Here is a 17,672-nt window from a genome sequence, read left to right as displayed (position 1 = left end):
GCTTTTTGTTTCCTTTTTGTATATTGGTACAATAACCCCTTCTTTCCATTCATCTGGCATTGTTTCTTCTCGCCAAATGTCTTGAATTAGCTTGTATATAGTACTGTATAACGCTTCTCCTCCATGTTTTAAGCACTCGGCGGGTATACCATCGCTACCTGGTGTCTGATTATTTTTAAGTTTTTTAATTGCCTGTATTACGTCTTCGTATGTCGGGTATTGGTCTTCTATTTCAGCTGTATGTACCTCTAAGAGGAACTTCGAGGAACGAAAATTAAAACACCTAGTCGACGAATGACGAATGCAAAAAATATTAATTCTAAATAGTAGCACTATAAGAAACGAAACAACTTGGGAAAATTCAATGTAAATAAATTACTGTTTTTTTAATAGCGGAAGAGAAAATAGAATGCTAGGAACAGGCTTTGTGGTAAATAAAAATATGAAAAATCTAATCATTAACTTCAAACCAATTTCAGAGAGAATATGCGTAGGTAATAAGAATAAGAGAAAAAATACCAAAAAATAACATTTATAAACATACATGCACGCATACATACATATGCAAATATAGATTTTTTTCTGATGTTTATTTTTAATAAGAGGTCAAAACCTTTAACATAAATTTTTGCTTTTAAGTTTGGACAACAAATATGAAGCATTTGAAATATGCTTAAAAACGCCGAATTTAAACCTTCACATTACAAATGATCTAAAACGTTTAAAACTAATTATTTTCGATTGCACAAGTACGATTTTTGAAACAACACAACGTCAACTACAAATTACACCCAATGCTGTTTTCTTGGAAGCATTATTCGTTTTTAACGTGAAAGTGAAAATTAAGCGTTTTTTACGCATACTTAGAATGTCTCTGCCTTGCCGAATTTATTGCCAAAACTCAAAAGCGAAATTGCATGTTGCAACGTTTATTGATTTAACAGCTTTATAGAACCTCATTTCGCTTGCAAGAAAATGTAAAAACTGCACACAAAATCTGCACTCTTCAACTTTAAAACGAATTTTGCTTTTTGTCAATAGGACACTTATCAAAAGATATTGAATTTTTACCGCCGAGTTGATACAAATTTTATTTAAAAATTAATTTCGCCCGCGTAACGGACTTTCAAAATCGCAAGTCGCTGCAAGCGTTGTTTCTAAGAGAACAATTTATTCTACAGAAAGTGCCAATAGACATTTTTGTTCAAAATTATCTCAGCTACATTTCTCGTTTAAAATATTTTTTTGTATGGTGTACTGATTCTTGGTAAATCGATGTTTTTTCGTTTCCCCTAGGAGGAGTGGCAAACTTTTTTACAATCTTTTTTGGGGTCCAATATCTGGCAACTGGACTACGTACTTACGCTATTTTAATATTAAGAATTGTTTAAAATGCTGTTCATTTTGCTGTGCACTGAGATTAATGCTTGTAAAGTTATTGTGTAAATAACATTTATTTTAAATTATGAAAGAGTTGCTGATATGAATCCATTCTACCCATATGTTGGCAAAAGTAAAGACAGTACTCACAATCCAATACATGTGGTAAAAATAATTTTTTCTACTTTCCTTCCTTATAACTTTAAAACTATTTATTTTGGAGCATAGCCGTATGGAAATAAAATAGCCATAATTCAATTTCCTATAAGATACGACTGGTTAAAAATGTATTAATTTATTATTCTTGCTGCAAAATAGCAGTAAATACAAAAAAAAGGAAACAATCCTTTTCTTATTCAGTATTTTTCAACCACTTAGATTGTACTTAGAACCTTCGTAATTCGCCTAGAAAATCGATTCAATAGATTTCGCATTATAATTTTACAATCTAAATTAAAAAAAAAGGAAATTCTTTAAAATCTTGCACAACAAAACCAAAAACAATGTAAAAGTTTACCTATTTTTTACATAATATAAAAGAACACTTCATTTATTTAATCGGAAAGACGTCATTTTTTAAGTTGAATTACGAGCAATGGTTCCTGAGATACAGACGGTCAAAGTTGACCGGCATTTGTGATCAAGATATATATAAACATTAGAATGCTAATCTTTGAACCATTGCCTTTTTTATTTCGGAGCTCTTTCTCGATAAAAATTTCATATTTTCAAAATATTTATAAAATATATTACAATAAGAAAAACGATCGGTATTGCCCGTGAAAAATACCAAAATAACTAAGTTGAAGAAAATTGAATTTCAAAGTTAAAAATCTGCTTGCAGTTCAGAGCAGTGTTTTCTCAGCTTCCAATGAAGCAATTTTCTTCTCTTTGTTTTTAATCCATTGTAACTCGAAAAGAGAAACCTAAATAATTCATTACCAAATCTCAAAGATGCTTTAATTTTGTTATAAATAAATAAATTAATTTATAACAAAATAAAACTACATATATTTTCCTTTTTGTTTTTTTTTTAGAAAAACTTAACAAAAGTGTACCTTTTAACGCTTAAAATACAAATATCCCCATTTAAATTATATTTCACACCTTTCCAACGCTGTTTTCTAAAATTATTTTAAACTAATGGTTAATACGATATTATATTTGTTTATTAGTGAAAAAAAAAATTGACATTTTAAAAAATTCCTGATACCGTCCAAATAACCCGATTTCACTCCTGTAAACTGTGTTGCATAGATGAAATTCTCTTTTATATGTGAGAACACTGAAAAACTTCTACATTGTTTAGTTTTGTTGTGCAAGATTTTAAATAATTTCAATTTAAAAAAAAAAAATAGATTGCAAAATTATGCGAAATCTGTTGCATCTATTTTAATGAAATTTAGTGAACTGTTTTACTATATTATAAGGATATTCTAGTCAGGTTACGAAGGTCCTAAGTGGTTGAAAATTCAATGAATAAGAACAGGCTTGTTTTCCTTTCTCCCTTTTTTTTGTATTTATTGCTATGTTGCAGAAATGTAATAAATTAAAACAATTTTAACCGGTCGTATCTTATAGGAAATTCAATTATCGCTATTCTATTTTATTACGACTTTGCACTAAAATAAATCGTTTTAAAGTTATAAACAAGGAAAGTAGAAAAAACCGATGTTTTAAGTAATTTTTAAATATTTGAATTTTTTGTTATATTTCCGACTTATTTGAGAGGAAGAATAAGTCAATTATTATTATTGAAGTTATCACACAACTTTTTCTTCCAAAATCAGAATGCCACCTCTCACATTCACCTGACAACAGATCTAGCCTAGTCTATATCTATCTGTAAATCCAAACGAAGAAAAGAAAATTATTATGTCCAGCCCTATTGCGACGTTGCCGTATCTCCAAAAAAGTTGAGAAAACGAGTATGAACTACGCGGTGTAGAATAATAATATTTATTGGGTTTCCTTAAAATTTACTTTAAAGTTAAGTCAGCAAGTAAAATGGAAAGTGACGCATTCACCGATGACGGTAATAAAAGAAGAAGAAATGGGGATGAAGTTAAAGTGGATTATTTTTCGAAAAGTAAGAAGACGCCTAGAACACTAATAAATGTAAGGAGTGAGCGTGAGGATATGTTAAATCGGTAACTTGCAATAACCGAAGATACAGAAGGTGATATGAAAGAAGTAAAGAGGTAACTGCAAGAATTAAGAAGTGAGCAAAAAGGAATTTAAAGAAAAAAAATCGAATACTTGATTCGATAGAAAACAGTACCCTAAAAGAGAACCATAAAAAATACTAAATTAGAACGAAGAACTGAGGCAGGAGCTAAAGAACTTAAAAAGAGATATGGAATGGCTCGATAAAAAGAGCAGAGAGCATATTGTACTAAAACGGCTAAAAATGTATACAAGTAATGCAAATGATCTAAAAAATACAATGGGAAACTTTTTAGAATAAGGTGCATTTATAAATATTAACAACAACAAAAGTAGGAAAAATCATGCCCATTAGAATTAAAAAACACTGACGATAAGTAAATAGTGATAAAAAAGCATAAGCTTAAGGAAATCAGAAATCAAAATTTTTTTATTAACCATGATTTAAGTAAAAACATAAAAATCGTTACAGAAACATGCAAAAAGCAGTAAGACGAAATAGCAATAAGAATACGAAGAAAAAGGAAATAAAAAAATGAGTTAAATTTAATTTTGCCAAAATAACAATTGGAGAGGAGAAATGGATCTGGACTAAAGATCCTTATCATTAGAAAAGCCGAAAAATAAATAACCAAAACAAAGGCCGAGAAAAAGAAAATGACTATTGCAAAGGAAACGGAAATGAATGTAGGAAAACGATTAAGTGACTATGTTGGACGAGAATACAGATGACCACATGGAACGTGAGAAAAACCTACACAGAGAGATATGCTCAATAATGAAAAAGTATAATATCGATATGATGAGTCTGCAAAAGACTAAACGAGCAAGAAATAAGATATATGAAAGAACGATGTAACATTTTTCCAAAGTGGAGGAAATGATGGAGAATTGGGAACTGGAGTTTTCTTTATGAAGCAACTATATGATAAGATGGAGGAGAAGCTTGTAACTGACAGAATGTGCATCTTAATAATAAGAGAAATATGCAAAGGGCAAAATCATTCAAAATATATACGCACCGAGTGAAAAGGATGATGAAGACACAAATATATTTTACGAATTATTAGAAGAGTTTAATAAAATACCAAAATATGACATAAATATAGTTCCGGGGGATTGCAATGCGAAAATAGGAAAAGAACCTATTTATAAATCAGTTGCAGAAAAAAAACAATATGCATGAAGAAACTAACGGAAATGGGCAGTTGATAAAATTGGAATTAGAAAACAGCTTAGAAAAAAAGCACGCAGTTGCAGAGAAAGGAGATCTGATCTAGAAAGGAACATGGTCCTCATCCGATGGTAAAATTATAAACCAGATAGACTATGTCTTAATCGAATAAAATATCAACATATCATTACAAAAGTCAGGAGCATGAGAGGCGTGAACTGTGGCTCTGATCACATCTTGGTAAGAATAAATTTTTCGGTAGAAGGGGAAAAAGAAAATTAGCTCAGGCATCACGAAAAAGCAGTCCGAGATAAAAATAACAGCTAACTAAAGGATGATTACTTAAAAAGAAAATATGAGCAGCACATACAATTGGAGGTGCAAAAAACGAATTGAAAACAGAGGTAGAAATAAACTGATAAATAATTAAACACTCAGTGGAAAAGGTAAAAAAAGAAGGGATTGGATATGAAAACAAAATTAAAAAAAGTTTATGAGTGGTTCCATAAGAAATATAAAGATTTAGCGAGGGCAAAATTACAATCAAAACAGGAAATGTTATCCCAATTATAATGACCCCAACGAACAGAACTACAAAGAAAAACGTAAAAAGTTAAAGAAAATATTGCAGTAAAACAAAAAAAATTTAATCTTTCACCAGGAAATAAAGAATATAAAAAAAGATTATCAGAACAAGAGCATAGGCATGGCAACAGCGGGTACCATGACATCCACAGTAACTTTCGAGGGGCGCAAAAGTTGGGATTGTTCACTTCTAGCAACAAGCAATCTGTGTACATGTTGAGTAATAGAGTAATACCCAGTAATACCACAGTACATTGCTATTGCTTAAAAAGAATCAGTAGGTTCAGTCTGCCGCCAGTCCTTTGTTCTTCATGTTCCATTTTTTTTTCACGCGCATTTATTCCAAGCGCAGATAAATTCCAGTTTTTGTTACACTGCTCCATATAATTTTTAATACACTGCTCGAAAATAAATAGGAAAATTGTGACTTGTGGAGATCTAAAATTTAATTAGATTTTCGGAATAATGAATACTTTCCTAAATTTAGCGTTTTCGACAATTATCAATAGTTTCCCAAATAATTATTACTGATTGTCCTTCAAAATGTATTATGTTGAATCCATCAGTTTGGATAAATCGAATATTTAATTTTTTGTATTCACTAGAAAATGACGCTGTATTCAATGTTACTGGTGAGAAATCTCATAAAACGAAGAACTGATGTCGAAAGAGCTAATGAGGAAACTATTTCCATAGATGAAAAAATAATACATTCGAATTATAAATTATATTTTGAGGATTTCAATTTTACAATAGCAGTTATAATAAAAATAGGATTATAAAAAACACAAGTAGCGAACTATGAATACAAGTTAGAATATATATATATATATATATATATATATATATATATATATATATATATATATATATATATATATATATATATATATATATATTTCCACAATCACAACTTATTAATAATAAAATAATGGAATGAAAAAATGTCATATAGCCTAAAGATCCCACTGTAGGATTACTACGTTCATAACGTAATTAGTCAAACTCATCTTTTTATATACATTTAAAATTGGGAGAATCTGTCTATATAAAAGACTAGTCACACTGTTTGTCCAGTAAGGTAACTACGCCACCTAGGAAAGAAATCTGAACCAACATCTACAAAAATTAAATATAATTAAGTAAAAGCTGTAAAAATGCTGTTGAGACAAAAAAATAGACATTTCGACATTGGAGCATGTGATGCGTTAAATAAAAGGGCACTACACAGTATCTTCAATATTAATGAACGTGTACGAGATATGATAGGGCACTATGGATAAAAATAGATTTACCATAACACAAATTTTGATTTTTTGACTTAAAGAATGCCTCAGGTCGAGTACAAAATAAACAACTGATTGAATCCTAACATGTGACATAGCAAATGAAAGGGGAGGATATAACGAATGTATTTAGATAGAAAAAATAAACAAGGCGACTACTAAAAGAGCACTACACAGTATCTTCAATATTAATAAACGTATAGCGACATACAAGATATGATAGGGCACTATGGATAAAAATATATTTCCCTTAACACAAATTTTGATTTATTGACTTAAAGAAGGCCTCAGGCTGAGTACAAAATAATTGATCGAATCCTAACATGCGATATAAATCTTCTCAGCTATTTACTATTCTGTTTTAAAAGGTTCAAGAAAATTATGTTTTTTATATAGCTTAAGTTTTGTTTTTAAGACTAAAGCATGAAGAATCAAACTACAGCTGGGCTTTAGGAGGCCTGTTATATAGTTTCTGCAAATAAGGTAATCCTCAAATTCTTGCAGAATATAAAATTTTTATGTTAGCGTTTTTTTCCTCCTTTTTAGCATTTCTGCAAAGACCGGTTCCTCAAAATGTAAACTGCATATTCTAAAGTGATCATAACAATATTGAGCACTGTACACGGCAAGTTTTTCACATTGGACAATTTGCTTCCATTCTGCAAACCTAAAAATACAACACCGATGAGGTCAATGATATTAAATAGATAATTTAGTTCTTACCGATTTTCATCCTTGGGAAACCTGGAGAAACTCAAGTTCAAGTTGTTATGGTCCCTGGAATTTTTTCTATATACACAGCAATAATAAACATTTGTTTTGACTGAAATAATAAAACCACTTAGAAAACTGGAGAAATATCACAGTAATATGTATTAAATACGAAATAAACTTATAAAACCAACTATATAACAACAAATAAAAGAAATTTATATAAATTACTGTAATTTCACAGCATAAACATAAACACGTGTTTGGGATGAAATCAATTTAATCAATGTTGCCAAATGTAATCAATCAATGGATAGATACTTATGATTAATTATTTGAATATGGGTAAATTGTCTAGAACATAGCCCAAAAAAAGAATAAGAAGAAGAAGAATTATTTGAATAGATGATGTCAATTAGGCAATATGATTTTTCAAATTTTAGAAGTTTGTATAGTGGGTATGTGAAGAATTTTACCATTTATGAAATTTATTTTCCACTTTTCGAAGAACTTCTTTAATAATTATTTTATTATAATTTAAATATAATATTTTAAATCTTGCAACAGCAGCATTTTTCGCCAAATCTATTGCGCACATACCTAGGAGTGGATTCAAAATTGGAACCGTGAAAATGCGAGAGTGAACCTACTGATTCTTTGTAAGCAATAAACTGTGGTAATACTAAGTAGATCTTAAAATCCAAAAGAAACACGGGGTGAACTGAAAGCTAGAGAGCAGCAGCAACAAAAAAATCTGTCGCTGCTTATCTCCAACCTGCATATAGGTAATGGATTTTGACAAGAGCTATGACCTTGTAAATAACAGATAAACTTGTGTACTGCACTTTTTGCTCGATGGTACTGCATCAGCATGACTCATAGCTCTTGTCAAAATCCATTACCTTTGCCTCATATTTGTATCATTTTTCCACACTGTATATTGAATTTAAATCGATCTGGTTTGACAAACAGATTCGTATAAATTTTTTCATAATTTTTTTTCATTGTTCTATAAATTTCTTTACTGTATAACTTGTGTCACAAAGAGATTGTTTATTTTACGATATTGTCTTTAAACTAGCTAAAAGCCATCCACATAGGCAACCAACCTCACAGGAAATATCATTTAATGAATTTCATTTATTTAATCTCCTTTCTCTTTTATTCATTAGCGTACAAACATAATTATTATCACAATAGGTAATAGTTTACCTTACCACCAATTTTATCACATTACACACTCTTACCAAAGAATATAGACGCTCTATATTCTTTGCTCTTACTAAGTTGGCAAAGTCGTTGCTCAAATACAGGATCAGACATTGACTTTATTCATTCAATTAACTGGTTTTTGTTAGCAAAAAATTTAACTTCATAATTTAATTTATTTAATTGACATTATTAAGTTAATCTTTTTTTTATTTTTAAATTTTGGTACATTATGTTGCTTTAAAATAATTTTTACACACAATATCCTGATCTGATTATTGTTTGAGTGGTCGCCAAAAATCTACTTTCTGCTCACGGTTCGTAGACTTACTACGGTTGCCTCTTCCGACTAACCAATGAACATTAAGCCCGAAATTACGTCACGAGAGTACAGTAATTTGAATCGTAACATTGTTAATCGTCGTTTTTAAGTCTTTGATGTATGGAAAATAGTGAAGATAGTTATGAAATAAAGATGTCTAGTGGATTATAATACCTAATTATGGAAAACTGTTGATATGTAGGCAGTTTGGTACTTAAAATTAATCAGAACCGGTTGTTAACGTTTATCCAACGTTAATGCAGGATTTACGTAAATCTAGGACTTCAATCTCCATTTTACACTAAAAATTTGTCGTGTATACTGAATTTACATCAATACTGGATTAACTATTGAATAAATTACTGAATTACATAACTATTTTTTCCATTTTTTTAATATATTTCCTACACACTACAACTTGTGCCTGGCATTCTAAAATTTCATCAACATTATTATTACGTTAATACACAATGAAATTTTAAAGTTTTAACCTACCTTATAAAAAGATATGAACACAATAGGTACAATGTACAACTACAATAAATAACGTTTCTTCGATAATTCAAAATAAGTTTTTATAGAAAACAACACCAAAATTTCAAATACAAAAATATAAAGTAAACTGAGATATTTAAGAAACGATAAATAATAAAGCAAATAATAAACTGAAAGATAATTACCACAAACAAACTGTGATAATAAATGGGTTTTGTATTCTTGTGTACTCTGATGACGTAACTCGAGCATCCCCACCCCAGTCGGAAGAGGCAACCGTAGTAAGTCTACGAACCGTGCTTTCTGCTGTCTTATGCACCTGCCAATTTTAATAAAAACATTAGGGAATTGTCAAAAAACTGTCAAACTTGAAGCACGGTTTTTTGAAGAACGTCTTAACAATTTGTCGATTTTGTCCATCGAAAGTAGGAGAGAGGTTCTGTCAAACTCATTTGAGGTTGAGGGTTGAGGCTATCTTCGGTTTCCGTGATTGGCTTTTGTGGAGAGAGGTTCTATTATAATAGTTCTGTTCCTATCCTTATAAACTTTAATTTAATTTTTAGTTGTATATAAATAATTTTTATTGTATACAATCAATTGAAAAAAAAAAACAAAGTTTAAAGAGGTTTAATAATGGGGGATAGCACAGGGGGGGTTGGTCCTCCTAGTGTTGAGATGGTAATAAATAAGATAGATGATTCAGATTTAGAATGCAATATAAATATAGACAAAATATTTGTAGGAAATAATGATAATTCGGAGACCACTAATCAACAGGAGAGTAAAAAAGACAAAAAACAGCATTCTTATCAGTATACCGACACTGGCCCATTTGAGGTCTATATGGAATCAAAAAACAATAACGTCGGAAATTATAGTTTTTTTAAAGCTAGCAAAATATACACATGATAAGAAAATTGAGAATATACAAAAAATTAATAAAAAAGGTAAAAACCGAATTAGCGTTATTTTTAAGAAATGGGAATGTGCTAATAAATTTGTTTCAAATATAGAGATTAAAAATGATGGATATGAACTCTTTATTCCTGCTAATAAAGTAACTTGTAGGGGTATAGTAAATAATTTTGATGCAAGTATTTCTGATGTTGAATTAATTAGTTTTTCGGGTATATCCTCAGTAAATATTAAAATTTGGAGGTAAGACGTTTTAAAAGAAAATCAAAATATGATTCAGACAAATACATAAATACAGACAGTTGCTTTTACCTTTTCAGGAAAACAAATTCCAAAAGGGGTTTCTATATATGGGATTCCCTTTAGGGTAAAGCCATATATGATTCTGGTGGTTCAATGCTATCATTGTTTTCGTTTTGGTCATACAAAAAATCAATGCAGAGGGGATAAAAAATGTAAAAATTGTGCTGATAAAGCACATGAAGGTGAATGTATGATGAAATGTCTCCATTGTAGTAGTAATTTTCATGTAAGTACTTTTAAAGAGTGTCCTGAATATGTCAGACAATAGAATATTAAAGCTGTTATGTCATTAGATAATCTCTCTTATTTTGAGGCAAGTGAAAGGTATCCATATGTTTCCAATAAAAAGTTATCAAAAGAAAATACATTTAGAGTAAGCCAGGACGAATTTCCACCTCTATCACCTGACAGAATTCCAATTAATGAGCGATGGATAGAAAATATTCGAAGTAACCCAGAACAGTGGTTTAGCAAAAAAACAGAAAATATTGGGAACAAAAATAAAAGAAAAATTAACGAGTCAAATAAAATTTATGACAGAGAGCTTCATAATCAGAATTTAATATCTCCAAATGGGAGATTTGAAGAGGGAACCTTCTCTGTTAGTTCTAAAATTCCTATCCCTGGATGTTCACGTACAGAACAACTAGAGGAGGAAACGGAAAACATATTGAATGAAATACTAAAAAAACTGAATTGGAGACATAAGGAAGAGATAATCACCTACTTGAACAAGCTAATTACACATGAAACATCAACAAACAGAAAATTATTAGATCTAGATGGATCCCAAGAATCCATACATCCTACAATGGAACATAAAAAGTTTAAACAGTAATTGTAATAGTTTAAAGATTTTTATACACGATTTTAACCCTAAAGTAATATTATTAAATGAAACATGGTTAAAAATAAATCATCATTTTTATTTAAGAGAGTATAAAATACATCGATTGGATAGATTAGATGGTTATGGTGGTATTGCTACTGCTGTTGATAATAGTTTGGATTATAAAGTAGTATATACTTATAACAATAATAATAGTAAAATTCAAATTTTAGCAGTTAAAATAATTGATTGGGATATTACAATCATTAATATTTATATTCATCCTGGGGCAAAAATAGATTTAAATGGATGGGTTGGGCGAATAGAAAAAATCAGAGGCAATAAAATTATAATGGGTGATCTGAATGCACATAATGCATTTTGGGGAAGTCAGGTAACTACTAATGTTAATGGAAGAATAATTGCTGACTCTCTAGAGGATTTGGATCTAGTTTGTTGCAATGATGGAAGATCCACACGGATTACACTCCCAGGTCAGAATGCTTCAGCAGTAGATCTAACACTAATCTCCTCGGAAATAGCGAACAGATGTCAATGGGATGTGTTAGAGGACTCGGGTGGTAGTGATCATTTCCCAACGATGTGTAAAATCCAGACACAAATTCAACATACATCTATCCAAAAAAATTACAAAAAAAAACATTAACAATGCCAATTGGGAAAAATACTGTTCAAAAATAGAAGAACTAATGAAAAGTGGGTGTAAAGAATATAGCACCTTTACGCAAATTATGGAGAAGGTGAGTGATGAAGAAATACGCTTTTTGGAAACAAAAAAGCACACAGTAAAAAAGAAAAGTCCTCCATGGTGGGACACGGAATGCTCAAATTTAATTAAAATGAGGAAAGAAAAAATCAAAAAATACAAAGAAGATGCAAGTACAGATAATTATATAGAAATCAAAAAAATCTTTGCCTATAGTAAAAAGATATTTAAAAATAAAAAAAAGAAATAGTTTTAGATGCTTTTGTAATGGACTAAACAGGGACACTCCTCTAGCAGAAATATGGCGAACTGTTAAACAGTTCTCCACATATCAAAATGCAATAATTCCTGCCAAACTTCCCAGCAAACACATAGCTTTGGATATATTAAATATATTGGGAATTGATATAACAGATCCAGAATTTACTGTTATCCAATCCAATGAGAATGTGGAGGACATTTCTAGAGAGGAAATAATAAGTCTCATTAAAAAAAAGGATAAGGCTACTGGCTTAGATCTAATAACATATAGTATGATTGGCAGACTTCCTCAGGTAGCATTAGAATCACTGTCAATAAGATTTAATCAAAGAATGAACAGAAAAGCTGGATTTCCACAAGAATGGAAAAATACTCTTGTTATTCCTTTCTTAAAACCCTATAAAGATCCATTATGTGCAGACAACTATAGAAATGTTGCCCTAGAGTCATGTGTGGGCAAAATACTCCAAAATATAATTAAATTAAGAATTGAACAAATAATTGAAAAAAACTGTATATTGAATCCAAAACAGTTAGGATTTAGAAGAAATAAAGGATGTAACGATAATTTAGCTTTAACAATAAATTATATTAGAACAGGATTTAGTAAAAATTTAAATACAATCGCAATTTTTTTGGATATTAGTAGGGCATATGATACTGTCAATACGTTTTTGCTATATAAATATCTAATAAAGTATGGTATTCCAACAACCTATACAAACCTAATTATGCAATTCTTGCTCAATAGAAATATTTATATTAAAGATAAATCAAACAATATACTAGGCCCAATCCAAGCATCAACTGGATTGCCACAAGGGTCACCTCTCAGTCCAATATTGTTTAATTTGTACTCAAAGTCTTTACATGATTTAATCAAACCTGAAATGGAGTGCTTCCAATATGCAGATGATTTTGTAATTCTGGTACAAGGGTCAGATATATATATATATATATATATATATATATATATATATATATATATATATATATATATATATATATATATATATATATATATATATATTACATGATTTAATCAAACCTGAAATGGAGTGCTTCCAATATGCAGATGATTTTGTAATTCTGGTACAAGGGTCAGATATATATATATATATATATATATATATATATATATATAAATCAATTAATTGCTTAAATACTTACTTACAAAAATTACAGGAGTGGTTGTTGATTGTTGATCATGAAAGCAATTATCTTTGCGGATTCAAAAAGTGCTTTATCCAAAATTTCCAGTCTCAAATGGATTACGTAACCATAATGACCAAAAAACTATTGGTAGAAGCTAATAATATGGGATTCTCGATAGGAATAGAATGGGTACCTGGACATCAGGGGATTAAAGGTAATGAGGTAGCTGATAGGCTGGCGAATATTGGGAGAGAATTAAGAGTACCATATGATATAAAAAATGTTAGTACAGATATCTTTTGCGTTACAAAAAAAGACATTTTAACACAATTCTACAATGAATGGCATTCCCAAATTAAAGATAAAGATCCAAACTATTGCAGATTGCAGTGTGATTTCCCCATAAAACCATGGTATGCCAAATGTGGGTATATGGGCAGAAATACCATAACAAATATTAATCGTTTACGTAGTGGACATTGCAAAACTCCTTGCTATCTCTACAAAATAGGTAAAACAGAAACACCGATATGTGAATGCGGAACCATTGGCAACAGTGATCCATATCTTCTTTGAATGTCCCATAAACAAACACAAAAATATGGATCTGTATTTAGAACTAATAAAAGCAGGAATAGAGAGTCCAATATCTTTACATAGTATTCTATATAAACCCTCTGACAAAGTTATAAAAATAATTATTAAATTCATCAAATTTTTTCAAATCGATCTATAAAAAAAAAAAAAATTTTATACTTGTCAAAATAACAAAATAAATCTAGAAAATACTGGAAATACCCTAACATACAAAAATGTACGTCCTTAAAATCCTTAATCCTAACCGAAGGTAGCATTACCCATAAACCTAATGTGACAATGTTTGGAAGCTACCCCCAAACGAGAAAAGTCTAATCTAACCTTAAATGAAGAAGATAAACAAATGGGAAAGTTGATCTTTCAGTATCACCCAGTTGTCAATTAGCAGTAAACAGTAACCTTAAATGAAGAAGATACACAAATGGAAAAGCTGATCTTTCAGTATCACCCAGTTGTCAATTAGCAGTAAACAGTAACCTTAAATGAAGAAAATAAACAAATGGAAAAGCTGATCTTTCAGTATCACCCAGTTGTCAATTAGCAGTAAACAGTAACCTTAAATGAAGAAGATAAACAAATGGAAAAGCTGATCTTTCAGTATCACCCAGTTGTCAATTAGCAGTAAAGTAAACAGAAGTAGAAATTTATCCCTGGTTGTGCATTGCCTAGAGCAAGACGAGCATAACCTTACATGTACTGGGTAAATGATTATATAATCCAAACCCAAAAACAAACGAAGAAGAAGAAGAAGAATAAAAACATTTACTTCCTCCCCCACGGTTCGTAGACTTACTACGGTTGCCTCTTCCGACTAACCAATGAACATTAAACCCGAAATTACGTCACGAGAGTACAGTAATTTGAATCATAACATTGTTAATCGTCGTTTTTATGTCTTTAAATAAATAAAAAATATGTCCTTCTGCTCGTCTTCTTTGTCTTCAGTGGGAGCATGGATATTGATAATGCTGTAATTAAAGAACCTGCCTTTAATTCGGATTCTACATAGTCTTGGACTTATTGGATCGAAAGTTATGACTTCTGATTTCAATCGTTTATTCAGTACGAATCCCACACCAAAAATATGATTATTTTTATCTCCGCTGTAGTAGAGAGTGTAGTCTTTTTTTTCTAGACTAGCACTACCTGTCCACCTGATTTCTTGAAGTGCTATAATGTCTGCTGAAGATTCATTAAGTGTATTAGACAGACTTCTTAGTTTACCTGCATTATACAGCGTACGCACATTCCAAGTAAATAAACCAATATAATCAACCTTATTTCGTTTGCCAAGTCGTCGACAAAAAATCCGTCCGGCTAATTGTTTTGAAGTTTCCGTAACAGAATAATTTTTACAGGAGGGGGGTGTTAACCCACTGCCCAACCCCCAACCTGGAGGACCAGTTTACCCACTCTTGTCAGTTGCCGACTGGATTAGGTGGTTGTCATTAGTTTCCTCCCAGTAGTCAGGTCCGTAACACAAAAGTGAAGTGCGGCTGTTATTTTTCAGACTTCTTATTATTTTGGATAGCTAAGTGTGTTTGTGGCAGTTTCTTTAAATGATGGCGTTAGAAAGTAATAGAAAGACTAATTCTGTTATTAATGGACAATCTCGTGAGATCATATTCTTATATACGTTTTATTTCATTATTCTTTATTACATCGATTATTAACCCTATGTTAATAATAATAATAATATATAATTAATTATCTCTATTTTTTGTCATTAAAGAACCCACTTTATAAATATTTGTCACGTTTAGGTTCTCACTATCCCTTTAGATTATTTTTCAATCAGGTTTGAACCTTTAGTTCCCCTCTTAGTTTGAAGCCCTCTGGCAGACATCCCAGTCGAGGTTTTTAGTGGGTCCAAAAGGATGGCCAAAGTTCGTGGAAGCAAAGATACTTAGGTCACCCGAGCTGACCCTCATACACCGCCCTATCATCATTGTGACGGTTCTGTTCAGGAAAATTAAAGAAATAAACTGCCACATTCCAAATCTATTTAACAGAACGAAGTCTGTCGGGTCCGCTAGTTCAAAATATATTCTTTAAAACAGTAAATTTTTGAAGCGATTACGTTTGTTTTTGTAATAAATTATTTTTTAAAGGATTTCATAAGTTTTAATAAAGGATTTTATTTAATGTAGTATACCTTTACCGTTAGCTCTAGCTTTTGCATTTGCAATGGATTATATAATTGCTTCAATCTAATCTTTGACCACAGCAAGTGCTTAAGCACACCAAGTCCAACGTGTTTCAGATAAAGATTTCAAAGTTTTTAACTTACTATTTGTGACCTAGACAATCTCTTCGAAAACAGAGCGCCTTTTTGGACTGCCTCCAATATAAAAATACACTAATTATGTTACACCAAAAAAATCGTCAAATCTTTGGATTTTCAATATGATTAGCGCAAGGGGCAACCAATGCTAAACTAAGGCAATGTGCATAGTAATGAATATATACAACTTTAACATTAAAAAAACTTACATATAAGTAAGAACTTCTTGTGTATATTGGTATATTATTTATTAAAAATAATTTAAAAATTTATCCAAAAGGATTGCAAATCTTCAAGACGTTTTCGGTCCAGTCGGATCATAATCATCAAAAAAGGCTGAAAATGTATTTCCACTTTAAAATAACAAAATACGTAAGTTGACTCTTAAATGACAAAATGACATGTGGAAAATACTTTAATTAAAAGTAGTTAAAACTAGCTACGTAAACATGAACAAATGTTTTGTACATGAAAATCATGGTAAATTTTAATATTTAAATGACACTTAGGTCGATATTATAAGAGAAATAGATTATGTTTGCGTCCCATCATTCTCCTATTGGTTTACTATTTCTGATAAGTAGTTTCTGTGGCGTAACGGTATAGTTCAAATAATTATTACACAATTAAAAAAGTAGTAACATTTTTTGGCAAGCTTTAATATATCATTAGAAAGATGAAATTGTTATTATTTTTTTAGTCAATTTAAATAGAAAGCCACTGGTTTATAATATCTCTTTAATTTAACATACAAACACAATAATAATTATGACTGAATTTTCTTCATTTTCATCATCAGAAGAAAACCTGTACTGGAAGTTTCGCTGTTAATATTTATAATAATAGGAGCTATTTCCATGGCGTTATCAACCACTTTCTCGCTGTCCATGTATTCATCTTCCTTCGTAATGACATGGTCACATCGTTTTCTCCACTCATTTGCATCAATTTTACTGAACTCTTCCTCAGTCAGTTTTTGTACATCAGCTAATTTAAATGTAACGTTTTTCTGGCTTACATTATTTTTGACTGTAGCCCATATAAGTTCAATCGGGTTTAGGTCAGGATGGTACGGAGGTAAACAGAAAGGAATATGGCTATGCTCGCGTAAAATTTCGTCGAACTTGTATTTTACGTGACGGGGTTTATGATATTTAATGGTTTCATATAATTCCGATTTTAAAGCGGTATGTATAAATGGAATATTTTTCTGTATTAACCATTCTATCATTTCATTTTTTTTTTTGCGTTTGATGTAGGCGCCCGCTCTAAA

General features: G+C 30.6%; 2 protein-coding genes across 2 annotated transcripts in view; one reads left to right on the top strand and one right to left on the bottom strand.

Annotated features, from left to right (window-relative positions):
* LOC140446831 (uncharacterized) overlaps nt 1-17,672 on the top strand; it is a 70,065-nt gene that overhangs the window by 36,125 nt on the left and 16,268 nt on the right. The gene's annotated exons all lie outside the window — the stretch shown is intronic.
* LOC140446487 (uncharacterized) lies at nt 17,166-17,630 on the bottom strand. The gene has a single exon (XM_072539042.1). It carries the CDS (start codon nt 17,628-17,630, stop codon nt 17,166-17,168), a length of 465 nt encoding a protein of 154 aa, XP_072395143.1.

This window comes from Diabrotica undecimpunctata, chromosome 7 (genome assembly GCF_040954645.1).
Source record: "Diabrotica undecimpunctata isolate CICGRU chromosome 7, icDiaUnde3, whole genome shotgun sequence".
NCBI lineage: Eukaryota > Metazoa > Arthropoda > Insecta > Coleoptera > Chrysomelidae > Diabrotica > Diabrotica undecimpunctata.
Note: the sequence above shows the minus strand (reverse complement) of the source record. Positions and strands in the feature narration are given on the sequence as shown.